At 41.1% G+C, this 17,693-nt stretch overlaps 1 protein-coding gene across 1 annotated transcript in view; it reads right to left on the bottom strand.

The window, feature by feature from the left end:
- Tox (thymocyte selection associated high mobility group box) overlaps nucleotides 1–17,365 on the bottom strand; it is a 292,509-nt gene extending 275,144 nt beyond the window's left edge. Inside the window, exon 1 of the mRNA XM_051196284.1 lies at nucleotides 17,063–17,365. Coding sequence (XP_051052241.1) covers nucleotides 17,063–17,164 — 102 coding nt within the window. The 5' untranslated portion in view covers nucleotides 17,165–17,365. The remainder of the gene's footprint in view (nucleotides 1–17,062) is intronic.
- Between the last annotated feature and the right edge of the window lie 328 nt (nucleotides 17,366–17,693).

Genomic DNA, 17,693 nt, shown 5'->3' with positions numbered 1-17,693 from the left:
AAGCAATCACTATTGGCTTATGTTACCAAGACACGGTATCCCATCTGTGCTTTGCAGGCAGGTCTTTAGAAAAGCCTGGGACTGCTGTTTCCACCCCCTGTCCTCCAATCTAGACCACAGGAACGAACAGAGCCAAGAAAGGAAATGCATGGATGAACATGGGGATATGTCCCATTCAGTGGTCATAGCACTCATGGGGGAAATTAAAATTAAAATTGTCTGTTCAATTTTTGGATCACTTTGTTCTTTCAGTGGAATCGTCTATAGTATCTAAGCATATCACTTCTACAAGGGTATAGTAGTTTCCTCGCCATTTCAGCACAGTTCTTAGCATATAACAATTTATCAGACGGTATTTACTGAATAAATAAACATGTACACATAGCCATGTTCTGTCAATGACAGGTCACACCACATAACCGTCCCATAAGATATGATCACTGAGTGATGGAACCATGTTAACTATACACCAAAATGATTAAAGATGAAATCTCCTGACTACATGACTTTCAGAACACACCCCATCACTAGGTGAAGCTTGGTCATGTCTACAAATATCATCCCATTCACCAGCATTCACCCCACCCTATAAGACAAGCTCCCAAAGCCACAAATACATCCCAGAATCAGGTAAATGGAATCTATTTCTCACTGTCATCCAGTTTTGTTCCATTTCAATGGGCACTCAGGAATGGATTCCATAACCAGTAGCTATATTCAATGTATATTCTTCAAGCTTATCATTTTAGACAAAAGTTTGAAATATTTTAAGTATGAAACAGTTATTCTGATTTGGGCATAGGCGAAAATCTAAAATGATTGTTGGGGACAAAACATTCATGTCATAGGAGAGAATTTCCATTAGTCATATATGGAAATTCATACAAAAAATAGATCAGAGCCTATTGAGGTAAAGGGGCTTAAAAGACCAAAGGGGAGGACTTTGACTTCATGGTAAATTCCAGACATAGCAATATTAGTACTTGGGAAATCCTCCATGCACACCCCTGGAATCTACCCGGGCCATCCATCAAGCAAGAGCACCTGTCTTCCCAGTACTGCAAGGTCTGTCTATCTAAGTGTATCCTTATGATGAAGAGAGAATAGGGAGAGAATAGGTAGAAGAGAGTCTAGGGAAAGACATTTAAACAGTAACTTAAAGGACTCATGAAAGTAATGACAGTCATGTTACAAATTACATCAGCAAGAGGTGAAAAGAAGCCTGGTTTGTGGCGTGTGTGTGTGTGTGTGTGTGTGTGTGTGTGTTGCCAAAATCTCTGCCATCAGGATGAAGTGTGACCTAGCATTGTCTCCAAACCATCATTATTACTCTTCAATTTTTCACATTCCTCTCCTTTGAGCTTTCCAAATTCTTAGCATGTTAGATCCTATGCTGGTACCTAACAATTTAAGAGCATACTTGAAGATCTTCAGCTATCACCAACCATCATAAATTCATTCTCTGACAACAGCATTTTATTCTCCTAACTACAACTGAGCTATCTGACTTCCTCCCTTTCCATAATTGCCTGTCTTCAAATCATAGTATTCTTGATAGTAAAGCTAGGATGAGTAAAAGCCTCCATTTTTCTTGGGAGAGAAAACCTAACAGAAGTCACACAGTTCCTTCAATCTAATTGTTTTAATAACAACTACAAATAAAAAAGAGAGAGAGAGATGTCATCCTATGCTTCTCATTCTCAAAGCAAAACACTAGCTGATGAATGGGCCAGCTTCCTAGATTAGAGTAGTTAACTGAACTCTAAGTGACATTGAGTATAAATTTACTTCACCTAGACATGGAAGTATTGCAGAGTATAACATGGTACCCACTTTTTCTTCAGTGCTGGGATCTCAGGAGTTCTTGGCCAGTGCTCTCCCACCTAACAACATGCAAGCACTGGCCCAACCCCACACATTTCTCAGAAGATGCAAAGTTAGCTAGATGAATGGTGAAGGCTCTTCTTGGTCTTTTCCCACTCCACTCCATTAACATGTAAATGCCCTCCCATCTATTAAGCTACTACAGGTGAAAAAATTCAAGAATGCCAAGTAGATACCAGAAAATTCTGAGATAAAAAAAAAAATGTTGACTGAGAGTTCTGAACAATTTAATATGTTGCCTACTTTTACTTACATTAAGAACTGATAGTTATCACTGAGCAAGAACTTTCAAGTATGTGCAACTAAGAAACATCAGTAAATATTACATCATAATTAGGAGATATTATAATTAACCTGCTCATTTGATATGCTATGAACACTATATCAGACACACTTATTGTCACTAACATCTGGACTTTTAATCAAAACCACTCTCACATAGAAGACAGTGCTGCAGAGTACATTAAATAACTCTACCTTTTAACTAAAGTAGAAAACTTCTAAAATTAGTCATCTATAGCTATAAAAGTCATCAAAGCTTCGATCATGGCACAATTATCTAGCATGTGACCACTCTCAAGAAGTAAGAATTGAGTCCTTTTGTTTTTTACATCCCATGTTGGCCTTGGACACATTATCGTCTTGCCTTTACATCCCCAAAGGTGAGAATACAGGTGTGCACTTTTGTTCTTGGTAAGTACATGATAAACAGGGCATAGCATGAGTCCACTGACAGCAAGCAGTTGATTTCCATCCCAAATTTCCCTCTCTCATTCTGTATAGGTCCATATGCCCCTGACTGTTCCACTTCTGTGAGTGCATCTCATTCCAGGGAGCTCCTCTCTTTAGCTAGACCCAGTTCTCCCTCCAGAAGTCTCAATCCATAACCTCATTCTAGTAGTTTAGCCCACCACATCATATGTCCTACATTCCACAACTCAGGGTCTCATACCTCCATGTCTTTCTTCATTTTCAATGTTTTCCATGCTTTGGCTAGACCTGCTACAGATTTTTATTGGGGAAAAACTTTTGATGCATGGATAATTAACACCAATGCATCTCTCAGAAGGTCAGAGTTTTGTCACTATCTGTGTAGTTCCATTTTCTTCTCACCAGGACAGAGCAAAAGCTAAATATTAATAGTGATGTAGAACGTAGTTGCAAAGAAAAGAGGTAGGTTTTCCTCTGTTCCCTAGCTATGACACCATGTGTTCTTAATTCCCTAAAACTTGTTCTGCTTGGTTTCTTCAGAGTTGTTGTTTGGTTGGTTTGATTAGCTTTGTTTGGCTGCAAAGACTTGATTGACCTCGAGCCAACTATTGAGTGGCATCCACTCCCCACACCCACCCCCCAGTCTCTGAACTCAACCAATGAGCAGAATCCCCAATCTCCATTCTTTCTCTTTTTTACGTTTCCTTGTGTCATTTGGAAAAATGGAAGTCTAAAACATGGTTCAAAGAAGTCAGAAGTACCTCTCCTCTTCTTTGCCACCCAAATTTTAAGGCCAGCTGAAGTTCTGATCCTCCTAGAAGTCATAGAAGGTCTACCAGCTTCAATGTCTTGCCTCTTTTTCTGGCCCTCACAGTATGACTTCAGGTTCTATGTCACAGCAGTTACACTGCAATTGGTCATGGTTATCTGTGTTCTGCTAAGATCGGGCTGGAGACAGATCCTACTCATGCCTCAGCCGTTCTTCTTCCCCCTTGCTCATTCAAGAGAAGGATGGCTTTTTACCAAGACCAAAGCTATTGAACAAGTGGGCTCCAAATAAAAAGTGTACTCACACTGAAATATCGTATTTCACATATGTACAAGCATCTGCATGGGGCCTGAGCCAGACAAACCTGAACATTAGAGCTTATAATGGAAATGGTACCAGGGTATAAATATAGCAGCCAACATGGGAATGGCCTTAATCATTTTATTGCTATGGTCGCTACTCCCTGAAGTTCATATACACCCTAGCCTAAGTCCTCAGGGACATGTATGAATTGGTCTTTCAGAACATTAGAAAAGTGTCACCCCGCACAAAACGTGGATCATCTACAACACAATGGAGCATAGGAAGGCTGAATTATCAGTGGCCATTTTATATGCTCTAAAACTGTAGACATAACATTTCAGGGCCCAGAACAAAGTTAAATTCCCTTGAGGCATCCTCAGGCTTAGAGGTCGCCACCCTTTGAGCTCCCCACTCCTTATCACGGCCCTTATACTAAACACGGGACCCTGACATACGGAAAAGCAGCTTTGTGTTGAATCTACTATCCAAGTACCAAACTTCAACATCCTATCAAGTGAAAAGTGCAGACTGTGCACCCCTTAAGTGTCCCAGTACATGGGAGGCAGAGGCAGGCAGATCTCTGCGAGTTCAAGGCCAGCTTGATCTACATAGTGAGACCTTGTCTCAAGAAATTAAGAATGAATTCTCTTATATTTCGACATCACTAAGTCCTTGATTCACTTGTGATTATTGTAGCTAAAGTTACACAAAGAAACTTTTACCCCATTTTAAGATCACATATCATCATTGTAGACAGTTCAACAAAATAGAATATGTCTGCCACTGCATTTCGACATAGAGTTGGTATCAGAAATATCCCTAGCTTTATGTCATCAAAAAGGATGACATTTTTTTCTAAATTAAGACTGAATGTTTATTAATGTCATATTACAATAAGATTTTTTTGTGCTTTCTAAATACATTCAAATACAGTATGAATCTTCTTTCATTTGTTTGAGACAGGATTTCTTCGTGTAGCCTGGAACTTGCTCTGTAGACCAGGCTAACCACTAACTCACAGAGATCTGCCTGCCTCTGCCTCCTGAGTGCTGGGATTAAATGTGTGCAACACTACCGCCTTGCCAGAATGAATCTTCTATATCTCAGAAATGCATTGTCTTGTCTCCACCTTCATTCCCTACAAACTGTGTCCTAAAAACCTGCAAGTTATAAGCATATAATTGACCTCCGTACATTTTCCCCACTTGGCTTAGGGTTTTTCTTTCTTTTCAAAGTACTGTTAGGGAGGACAAGTGAGAGCAGGGTGAGAGAAACTCTTTGCACAGCAAGTGCCATAAGAAAAATATGTTCTGGCAGATTTTCCCCAACTTGTAGCCATGAAGAATTTACATCATCCAAGTATAAGTAAAAGAAAGAAATCTCTAAATAGATTTTTGTTCTACTTTCAAACTCTGAAACTAAGCGAACCCAAGTGTTTTCACTTCAGAAATGAATAAAGCATGATTTCAACACACACACACACACACACACACACACACACACACACACACACACACCTTTCTCTTTTAGAAATTGCACATAAAAGAGCACTTTTTTGGCACAGCTGACCTGCAGAGATATGGAGCTAAGCACAGTTCTGAATTCACTCACTCTGATATGCACACATGATACGCAATTAAAATCTCCATTCACATTCCTGCCGCTTGTCAATCATGACGGAAGCCCTCTGACAACGTTCAGCGAAGCGTACCAGTGGACTGTTCCACAGGAACTAAAACAGTAGCAGCTTTGCTTGCTAGCAAGAACAGGTTCTGTTCTAAGAAATCATTAGGCTCTGAAAGCCAGACTCTTCATTAAAAATGAAAATGTCAACAAGATTGCATCTGGAAAGCTATTTGATGTCATATATAGAAAATAGAAACTATGCTTAAAAAAATTCTAGTTTTTGCAACTAAGAGAATCTTTAAAACCTCTTTCCCCTGCTTAGAACTATGAGCAATGACTTTACAGAGCAGACTGCTAAGGAAACATTTTCCTATTTCTACTCCATTCTCAAGGGTTTGCAGTTGAATTTTAAAATTTTCAAACTAGATGGGGACTCTACATCCACATGAAAAGTGACCATCCGTTTACCAACCAATAGGGAAGTGACTTTTGTAATCATGAGAAGACCATGTAGCAGGTGAGAAATATCTACCCATCAAAACCCTCAATGTATGGAGCTCTACAGAAAATGTTATACACATAAATTCTTTCCAGATGAACCGAAGGAACTCGACTCACAAGTTGGCTTTTGTTGAACACTGAACCAAAGACTGTGCCCTTTCTAATAGTGCATTAGTGTGCTTCAAACCCCTAAATTCATAACGTGGTGCAGGGAAATTGAATGCAGGGTGCTTATTAGTCTGCTGCTGTGTCTTTTATGAGCAACTAACCTTGGATTACAAATTTGAAACAAGTTAATACTATCCGATGTTGAAATATTTGTCTTGTTACTTCCCAGACTCTGCAAGTGAGAGAACGCCTGCATCCTGACCATTAACAGTCATGACAGATTGCCTTGCTAATGAACGTTACACACCGAAAGCGCCATAACTGATTAAAGTACCATTTCCCACTACCAGGAAGAGACAGAGGACTGGGGGCTCCAGCAGTGGGTGACTCTGATACTCTGCCAACAGGCCTCCAGGGCTCAGTGAGGTGTTTAGAAAAACACTCTCCATTGCATATGATCGTATTCTGAAAGCCTATGTGTATACAACAGGTTTTTTAAACAGCTTAGGTTTGAGCTGATGAGCCGTGAAAAATAGATGTGTCTTAACTATTTGGCCTCCTTGCAAGTATGTGTTAGAGAGTATTTTTAGTGTGGGTTTTCTTTTCTCTCGCTTTCTTTTTCCCACCCCCACAAACATTGCGTGTGCTTTGCATTTCACATAAAATCTTTCTTTTGTCAGTTCCTTTTGTTGGTGCAAAATTGGCAGCAGTTCAAATTCAAAGTACTCCTATTCATTTACTGACCAATGTCATTGTAGTTCACATGAGCCAGGCAGCTAAGCTCTACAAACATAAAAGACTTGCTCTACCACTGACGAATAATGTGTACATTTTTACAGAGCTTAAACCTTAATGCTTTCCCTGAAACTAACAATACAGTATATCTTATCATTCCCTTTTCACAAGCAGGCAGCTGCTGAAACGCCTGCCACTTCAAAATATCAATTGCTTGCCAGGGTTGTCCTCAACACACCCTGTCAAACTCATGTATACTGTGCAAGGAAAATGGTGCAGGCTGAAAGCTAGAAATTGTGTCAGATTCTGCTGTAAGGGTATGATGTGTAAAGAACAATGTATGACAACCGTAGAGACTACAAACAATGGCATTGAGCCAGGGACTTCATAGATCACAACTGTGCCTGTACATATTTGATTTTAGGCATTATATATTAAAAGCATGACAAATGCACCATTGTACATTAGGTTTCCCTCATGAAAGCTCCTCCCACTAGCCTGCTTGATGATGGGAACACGGTTTGGTTTTGTATTTCTCCTCTGAAAATATTTAAGTCCCCCTGTCATATACATACTCACTCACACTCAAGGTTATCAAAATGAATAACAAAAGCCAGAAAGCAATAATACATTATGAGAAGCTGAGGTCTTATTCACTTAACACTTTGTCTTCTCTCACACAAAAACAAGAGTTACCTTACATGAACAGAGGAAAGGGAGACAATTAGACTACCACCATGACTAATTTTAATGCAGATAAATGCTGGCTTACTGATTTGCACAATTTTCCAGCAAAATGAAAATCCCATGTGCACATAACCCTTATATGCAGAAAATAGAAAATGTGGCTTAGGAAGCTTTTACTCTATTCTAAAACAACAATTAAGAAAACATTATTTCACTACTTCTTCAGGTCTATAGACTAACATTAACTAATTTCTCTCCTCCCCTTGCCTAATTTACTCTGAATACTTGAACCAATTCTGGTTACACAGAAGCTGTTTTACTCTGAAATGTCTTTTTAAATGGCATGTGAAGTTTGACTCTTTCTCACTTTGGTGTGTACATTCTTAAATACAAAGGGGCTCATAGCTGTTACCATTGGACACTAATTCAGTAAGCAAATGTGGAGATGGAAACATGTTTATGGGAGAAGATTAGCATGAACATATATTAATCTCTTCTATGACCCAGCTTGAGTTACCCAGCTTTATCACACAAGTAGCTTGGAGTGGAATTAACTGACTAGAGGCTATGGAAAAATGAGCAGATACACTGTGAAGGTCTTAATAAATATTTTGGAAAGAGTCTAGGTGGTTTAGGTGCTTAGGGGTGCTGACCTTTGCTGTGTTGATTAGCGGGACAATGATGCATTATTAACACGCAGCAGCTGTACCTGAACTGCTACCACGAATATAATAGCCTTTTATAGCCATCAGGGGAGTGAGTAGGAGGCCTTTATTAACCACCAGACATGATTACCACATTATGTGAACTTTAACAGGCAAATTATCTCTTATTGAAATATAATGTTGGTTATAACTAATTGTAAACACGATTTTCAAAATGTCTCAGTGAAATATTCCAGTGTCTTAGTAACACTTGGCTCATTATTGGTTGGTAATGGAGGAGAAAAACATGTTCCAAATTGTGGTATTACATGCTCTCCCCAAAAGGCAGAGTATACTACAAAAGTCTGACTTCAAAAATTATCTAGTACCACAGGATCGATGATATTATTAGCATGTATGATAACTTTCTTTTCTCCAGTTAAGGAAGACTGTTCACAAACTGGAAAAGCTAAGCTGGGATTCCCTCCCCACCCCCCCACACACAGTCTTTTATTACTTTAAGCAGTTCTTAAAAGATTGGTTTTGCAGTAAATTTTTTAGAGTTACCTTGAAAAATAACAGCATAATTTATTTCAAAAGCTTAATTTTGGGAGAGGAAAGATTATGCCATTAGCCTTAGTAACTGAACATAGCTCTGAGAGTCCATTATGAGCAGTCTTTTATGCCGGAGCAGAAAGTCATTAACATAAAATAAATCATTAGCTTTGATATTAAGCTTTTACTATCTCCAGGTTTCTATGATTAATGTTCATGACTGCATCTGCCAAATGATAAAATATACTTTTGTCGAAAGGTTATCTTGCCTCTTTATTATTAACATTTCTCTTCATACAATTGTTACTGGCATTTTAGACTAAGGAGTACTGACTTCCAAAAGAACTGGTATTTACCATGCTGACAAAATACCAATGCCTGCTAAACTTCCCCGCTATTCTCTATATCAACCATTTATTGAGTTAAAGACTTAGGGAAATCAGGCAATACACAGTCTTCTGATACAACTGCAGTTTCTGAAGGCCCAACTGACCCATTTGCTAATTCATTATTTATATGAAATTGTAAATATCTGACTTGTATATCAAAGGAAAGGGCAGAGGGGCCTGAAGTCAGGAACTTTCCTCATGAGTTGTTCTAAAACCTTTCTCCTACCTCCTGACACCACAGAGCAGGCGCCTGTCCCCATATCTAGCACCTATCCCTTTAGGTACAAGGCCTCTGATTGCAGAGAAGAAAAAGAAAAGTGTCCGAGAAAAGCTTTCCAATATTTGAGGAAAGGGATCATAAACCGCACCTTTGTAGACCTCATCTTCCTCATTTTCTCTTTTGCCATGCCCTCCCAAAGATTTCATCTCTTTCACTAACATCAAAAGATTCACTAGGCTGAAACTTTTAAGAACAGTTCTCCCAGGAGAACATAGTGTCTTGCTACTACGAACCACTGAATCTCCTTTACCAAAGGGGCACAAAGTAATCCATTTATATTGGCTTTGAATTGTCACGAGGCTCTGTGGATTCCAGTGTGAGTTGTTTTCTTTCCTGGACACATGGAAGAATGAGACACAAGGTTTTAGTATTGGAATTTTGATCTAGCCTCAGAACAAAGATAGGGTGCCCAGACAATGACAAGCAGAGCAGGAGGGAGCCCCACCCTCTTGGGGTTGAGTTTATTTTACCTACAGGTAAACAAAACAGAGTTATGAGGTCTCACCCAAGCTATCAACAAAAAGAAGCCTTTTCTTGAGAAAGGCCTGGAGTTCTCCTCAGAAAGACCTAGTTCCCTAGTCTACTAGGTAATACATATGTCCAATTAAAGCCCTGGCATTTAAAAGTATCTTTTCCCCTGAAATATGGCTACGTTTCCTAAAAGAGCATGACCACTGGGGATTCCTAGTAGCTGTGATGATTTCCTTAATTGCTGTTCTTGTACACATTGATTGATGGAGTCTGCCAGTGAGGATAAAGTCTCCCATGCGTTATGACCAGAAATATATTGAAGACCACAACAAGCACAGAAACACATTCACAAACCCAAACACATTTATTACATAAATACCATGCACTCACAATTTCTCTGTAGAGGAGAATGCTGACAGTGGCATCCATGGCCTCAGTCAAAGGACATTTGAGTTAGGTGCTTATTTCACCATTACTTTGGGTCAGAGACATGTAACTTGTAAATATATGTGGTTTCTCAAAAAGTGTTTTCCTGGCCACCGACAAAAGTTGTACCAGCCAACCATGCCTTTGTTTCATTAAAACTCCTTTGAACATAGATTTTAGAAAAGGCCACAGTTTAACTGCTTCGCTAAAGCAGAACCACTTAAAACTCTTCAGCTTAAAAAAAAAAAATGGACAAGAAAAACTAGCTCATAATGTCACCGGTGTTGTGCCATTTGGCACCACAAATACACACCAGTGATGAGTTTTGCTGAGTAAAATGGAAACTGAAGAGTGACTTCAAAAGTTATCTTCAAACTTTTTCATCAAGCAAAGCAAACTCTTAGGAGATCAAGCTGAGGAGGGCTGGGGAAATCCTGTCCTTCCATCATGAAAGAACAAAAGCTTCTACCTGGGTGGACCTCACTCTTGCCTATTCTGCTATCTGAGAGGACTCTGTTCCTGCCTATTCTGCACACACACACACACACACACACACACACACACACACACACACACGTTCTCCCAATACATGGTAGACCAAGAATAGTTCATGAAGGTTAATGTGGACTACATACCGACAAGCATGATAGAAGGAAGTACTGCTATAATTAACAGGCTGTTGGCACTTCCATTATAAACCACAATTCGAAGCAGTCTATAACTCAACTGTTTTTAACGAGAAACTGCTCTTCAGAATAAAGCTTGGCATAGAGGGATTAAAACAAAAACTCTCAGATTCATTAGAGCAGATGTAAGCTGCATCATTTTGACATTCCAGGTTCCACTAAAGCAAATCACTATCTTGCAAAGCAGACACGGGATACTAATTCAGAAAAAGCACACACTCAGAGAACTGAAAAGATGTCAACAACTCAAAGTGAAGGCAAATGCAAGGGAAAACATGGCACCCTTAACACTGGTAAAGATTAAATATTCAGTTTAAATAAACAAAATAAACAGGTACCATGTCTAGACACTTCAAATGGAAGCTTCTTGGAGGTAAGAACTATGGTTGGGATGGTTGGGGCTACCGGTATCTATGGCTACGGTGGACTGCAGTCTTACTTTCTTACAAGTTTAGACTTAGGATTGGATTGTGTGAGTTTTGTTTTAAGCAAAAGGGCTTAACCAATCCATGATTATTGAGACATGGAAAACACAACTCCTACTTATGAGTTCCTGGAAAAACTTAAGACAGTTAAAATTCAGAGTAATCACATGATCCAAATGTGATGTGATTAGTTCAATAAACTCTGCAAGGCTAACTCTTCACGTTTTAGTTTTTCGTGGGTGTTCTTATAGGAATTCATGGGAATGATAAGCAGTATCTCTCTGGAAAAATAACGTACTTAACCTGCTGCACGTGACAACAGAGGGCCACAGTCTCAGCTTTTGTTTTGTTCTGTTGTTGTTTTGCTTTTCAAGACAGTGTTCCTCTGTGTAGTCCTGGCTGTCCTGGAACTTGTTGTGTAGACCAGGCTGGCCTCCAACTCGGAGACCACCTGTCTCTGCCTCCCAGTGCTGGACTTAAAGCAAGCACCATCACTGCCTGGCCACAGCCTCATATTTATACTGTTCTGGAGTTTTTGCTGAGGAAGAGCTTCAAGGAGCATGGACACTCTAAGCTTATTGGGTAGTAGGAGGAAGAGGATGGCCTAGAAAAACCAGTCACAGCTACTTTTCCTCCACAGACCATGTCTGGGTTTCTCAGCCTATTAGAGTATGACTATGGCCTATTAGAGTATGACTATGGCCTATTAGAGTATGACTACAGTGTTGGGATGAGTAGGGACTGGGGCTGGGCCTTGGGATTTTAAAAAATAAGTGCCTAAGTTCTAATTAGCCATAGAATACAACTGGTGTCCTTCAGGACGATCAGATAGGTTGGCATGATTATGGTAATGATGATATTAACAGGAAGGGGGACAACAAGGCAGCCAAGGCCATCACTCAAAGGCCTGAAAAGGAGGAGGGCTGAGAGAGGGGAGCACAACTCTTGGGTGCTCAGATGACAGCGGGCAGCACAGTTGTTGTTCAAGGCCAAGGTTGTTCAAGGGATGAAGCAATGGAGAGGGGAGGGTAATGAAATGCCCAGAAACCAAAGCACATATCCCTTTCCTCCAGTGTCCTGGCTATCCTTCCTGACCTGAGCCCATCAAGTGTATAAATAGTGTGAAAAGACTACAAATAACCCATACACCAAACTGGCATCAATTTCCATCTTTCCTATGGTTTCAATTTTATTTTTACTGCTGTCTTGTTCTTAATCTCTTCGCAAGCACAGCACAAAAATAATTTCAACTCTACGCTACATATTCAAGTAGATATTAACTATTACTTTAGATTTTATACCTAAGCAAACTATCAAATCTCCTTAGTATTATCATCCAGTGACTGTTAAAATACACAATAAAATTTCAGAGCATTAAGTCACATATGCTATGTTAAAAATACCATCTCTGCAGACATCATAAGTACAATTTTGGGCACATTTCAAAACTAGGATTGGTGTCACTAAAATATCCCAAATGTCAAGATGGTATCAGATTTAATGTCCCAAACTATATGATTTCTTGGTTTATGCTCTCTCTTGTCTATACACTCATCACCTTGTAGAAGGTTCCAGCCTACAACTCCCAAGGAAGCTTTGATTATACAAATGGTGTAGAGTATCACTATGTATAAATACATATTGATAGAAGTTGTAGTTGTTATGGACAAGGCCAATGATTTATGATGCTCTAAACTGCCTACAACCATGCTCTTCTTCCCTTTTTCTTCCCTCTTTACTCCTGTTTCCCTTTCTTCCAGCTTTCTTACATTTATCCATCAAGATAGGAATAATGGCTTCATTTCAGTGTGCTTGCAAGTACTGTATTTTAGGCATGGTGCTGTCTGCCACATTAAAGTTAATGCATAATACAATATAAGAAGGAAAATAAATCCAAAGAGACTTCAAAGACACTATGATTAATATTGTTTTTGCTTAAAAGTTATCACAGGTGTAACATCTGTCCACAAATGACCCCTCCCTTGTATCTGCATGGAAAGAATATTCACTCCTCATTCTCATTGCAATCAAAAGCACAGAATTCTGAATGACAACCATTCTTTACTTTATATGTAACTAGTACTAAGCCTGAGTTCTTGTGTAGGGCTCCCAGTTTTGAAATCCACCAATGGAAGACTCAGAAATGAGCCCATAAAAGCAGCTTCGGTGAGCAGTAGACCTATGATTCCCCTCCCACTGCTGGCCAAAGTCAGTATCCCTATCATTAGCCAAGCCATAACATAATTGTATTAATACTCCTTATGTGTGGGCAGATACTAAGCAATAACTGAATGTATCACATCATTGCAAAAATGAAAAAAGTACCAATGCCTTTGTCCCATTTTAGCATAAAATCAGTGAAAACAGTCTTTAGAAATGACACTGCACTAAGAAACTGAAAGCTGTTATTACTCTGTAGGTATATGTTCAAACTGATGATTTGACATCTTCAACTAGAACAAAAAATAGCACTATATTTTGCTACTGAACTCCAATTGGGAGCTCATTTAATCTAATTTCTTTTGGTAACATTCAGTTCAATTAAAGGATACACTGTTACTTAAAATAGTCTAATTAGATGAAACTCTGCCCCGGTACCCATCTTTCAGTGTCTACAATAGAACTATGCTTTCAGCTGTAAGAAGTGAGGCTGTTTCCTTCAGCTTACATGCTTCTGGCCAGTCTTGAGCTTCATTGCTCTTTCAAAAGCTGACCTACATAGAGTGTGCACCACGCCACCGTTCTGCGGTTTATATAAGGGAAGGGATACCTCTCTCACTTGCTGTAACCAACATCATTTGCCTTGTTCCCCCAATAGGCTGTGTGGACATGAAGGCCAGATTGCACTGTGATATGTTCATCATGCACCATGCTCACAAAAGAGCATTGGGTTAAACTGCTTCCAAATGTGCCTCCTACGGAGTTTATTAACTGGAAAATCTAAATAGTGCTTTGGCAAGGTACAGAGCAGCGGGGCTGGGAAGTGTCGGCAAAGTAAAACAGCCACATTTCAATTCAGAAAAGCTCAGCGAGAGGATATTCATTTTCTCAATTAGGGTCTCTTCTGACATTGAGAAAAAAATGCCACTGGAAAACTATATTAACAGCTGTGAGATACCAAAGCACAGAAAGTTATGGTTCCTCTGGGACTTAGCTCAACAACTTTAAACACTACAGTGTTGACAGGTTTAAAATAAAGATAATTAGTAATTTATGATCTTATCAACCTGTTAAATACAAAAAAACTTAACAAAGTAACTGTTATTTCTAATAAGCTGCAATTCATTACATCTCAGAAGGAGAACTGGAAGATTCTGTAATCTTGTCTCTATAGGAAGTCTGATCCAAGTTGGGGTTTGCTAAACATACACAGAGCCTTTGCAAACTTCTCCCCTTCTCCCACCTCTCTGCACATCACTGCAAGATGAGCACTAATTGACTCAGTCCCAAGCAACTCAAACAGTGGGTTGAGGCAGGAATTTTATACCAATGCAAATCACGATGGAGTAGGAAACAAGTGTCTGGGCTTTGTGGGACCTTCAAACCTTCTCAGTACATTTAATGCAATCAGGGATCAGTGACAAATATATTTGATAGACTGTGACACAGGGTTGGGCAGGAGAAGAGTCCCTGGAGAAACATTTCCATGAGGTCTTTTTCTCCTGGAAGAAGCAAGTCTTATGACTTTGCATTTTTAAAAATCCATTATTCCCTGTGTAAGTTAAATAGAAGACTTGCAGCTAGTCTATAGAAAGGATGGCTAATTTGCATTTAAAAAGAACAGTTGCTTCTTACACACAGGGTGACTTAAAAGGAACTTCAATGAGCTGGTAAAGAAATGGTGAAGACTTTCAAAATTAATTTATTCAACTCACAGCACAACCCTCTAAAATTATTTAAGGCACTTAATTGGGAAATGATTTAATATATTGAAGTAATTCCTGATTTTCCAAAGCATTTAACTTTTAAATTAAATCTGACCCTACTTTCACAAGAATGACGAGTGAAATGTGTATTCAAGTCATTACCTTCTTTTTGGAGCCTAAACTCACTGGTAAATGTAATAAGGCTTGTATAGTTTTATTGCCAAAAATGGTGCTGAGTTTTTGATTCTGGTAGCAACTACAAAACAGGTCTTTAATCTCCAAGACAGACCTGCAACTTTAAAGAAAAAAGCAACAGTATTCTTGTTATAAAGCAAAATAAAGAGCCACAAGCACAAAACCCTGGGCTTTAAAGTCAGCATCGATTTGAGACTGTAAGAACTCTGTTTACCAGCAAACAGTAAAACTTCATCACACATACTCCTCTGTGTCTCCTGAAGTCCCTTCCAACCTTCCAACTTGTCTCTGGCTCAAGAACTCTCTGTGTGTTTGAATCTTTCCATCCCACCCGCTTCCCTCACTCCTAATCTCCTTCATACACAACCCTTTTACTAAGTGAACAAGGTACCCCAGTTGCTCCTCCAGGGGGTAATGCCTCACAGCGCCCCCCTCCCCGCTGTGTGTGTGTGTGTGTGTGATGATCAAAACTGAGTGCTGAGAACTACTAGTGTGTCTCATGTTAGGGAGCCCAGGGCCGGGGGGGGGGGGGGAGAGGGTGTTGCCCATTAAACATCTCTACATAACAAGTTAAAATGATGACTCCTCAGGAAATAAATGTTGGGAGTACCAAGACTTTTCCAGTGGAATTCACCTACAGGTCAATGAGATGTGCCTGAAGGGACTAGGAGACTCTTGGGGGGAGGCGGGGGTGGGTAACATCAAGGAAGAACCGAGAGTCCAAAAGGCCCACCACGTTTTTTTTCAGAGATCTCTACCCACAAACCTCTGTCAGCCAGGACTACTTATGCCTCCAACAAGACCCAGGCAAGGACAGCTGTGGCCTGTGGCTGCTCCTGGGAGCTAATTCTTTCTTGTACCTCTTGGGTCTTTGCATGCATGAAGCCAGGAGAGTAATGACCTCCTTAGAAACCCCTAACTACCCTATCCTTGGGCCAAGCCGAGCTCCGGAGCAGCTTCGGCCAGTGTCCTCATTCTGGGTCACCACGGTTTTTTCCTGTCCCGAGTGGCCCTTGCACTGGTGATCAGCTAACTATGGTGTAGCCCAGCTTCAGCCTGGGGACCAGAATCAGAGCTCTACACTTGAACGCAAAGCGCGCTACCTTGGCTTTCAGTAAACTTGTTATTTCCGCGCACCGCAAACGGGAGCTGTTCCCCTAAATCATAATCCGACTAGCCCACTGCTCCCTGGGCCACAAGGGTCAGCGTCGGAACTCCGACTCTGCTGCCGGAACAGAAAACAAAAGAGTTATAGAATAATTTTCACGGTGAGGGAACGCCTGAGCCTCAGGGGTCCCGGTACCCCGACTCCAGGCTGCTCCTCTGGCAAGTGATCGGGAGCAAGGAAGCGATGCCATGAGCTCCCGCTGCCCAAGAAAGGGAAGGAAAAGAAGGAACTAGATAATAAACTGAATTCTCCTACTCTGCCTCAGTTCCCGGACCCCAGACACACCCCCAAAGTATTCCGTGTGTTCTCTCTCGATCGCTCGCTCTTTTTGAAATGTCTCCCGGAAAACCTAAGCAAGGATCCTTAGTGGCGAACAGCAGGAAGGAAAGAATCCGAGCAAATCGTGTCACTTTCCGCACAATCGCGTTGTTTGGCAAACCCCCGGAGCTGTTCCACAATATTTACTACCCGAGCGCACGCAGCGCCGCCGCGGGTTGCGACCGAGCGCGCCCGGGACGGGCCTCCGGGAGCCGGCCCAGTCCGCCCTGCCGGCCCCAGCGCGGCCCGGCCACCGCCGCCCCCCTCCCGGGATCGAGCCGCCAGAATCGGTGCAGACAAAAGCAGAGCGTTCACCTTGTTGCAATAGTAGGGGTCCAGGCAGGGAGAAGGTCCCAGACAGGGAGCGGCGGGAGCAGCAGCGGGCTGGGCTGGAGGTGGATAAAATCTTACGTCCATTTCACTCTCACATCAAGCAACTCCTTTTCTTTTCCTTTTTGAAAAAAAAAAAAAAAAGTGCTCAGCAGAAAACAAGCTTAGACGGAACAGAGAGAGGCGTCTAGGCTCAGGAGTAAAAGAAACACCTTCCTTCCCTCACATCCGTTTGTGGTTTGTTTAAGAAGAGGAGGAAAAAAAAAAAAAAAAAAAAAAAAAAAGAAAAAGAAAAAGAAAAAAAAAAATAGAGGGTGGAAAAGCGCTCAACTCTCCCCCCCGAAGCCGCGGCGCGCACCCATCCACGCCGAGCGCGCAGCCTGCCTGGTCCGCTGGGCCCCAGCGCTCTCGGCCCCGCCGCTGCCGGGCAGGTAACTTCACGCGCTCATTGTCCCCCCCGCCCGCCACCCCATCCCCGCCTCCCGCGCCCCTCGCCGCCCGGCACTCGCGCTCGGGCTGGAGGCACTGGGCGTTTTATTGGAGACTCTCTCTTATTCTGCTTTTAGTTTTTCTCCACGGTAGAGGCCTGGGATGAGGGAGTGAGGGGACCCAGGAG

Source organism: Phodopus roborovskii, unplaced genomic scaffold (assembly GCF_943737965.1).
Source record: "Phodopus roborovskii unplaced genomic scaffold, PHOROB, whole genome shotgun sequence".
NCBI classification, from domain to species: domain Eukaryota; kingdom Metazoa; phylum Chordata; class Mammalia; order Rodentia; family Cricetidae; genus Phodopus; species Phodopus roborovskii.
Note: the sequence above shows the minus strand (reverse complement) of the source record. Positions and strands in the feature narration are given on the sequence as shown.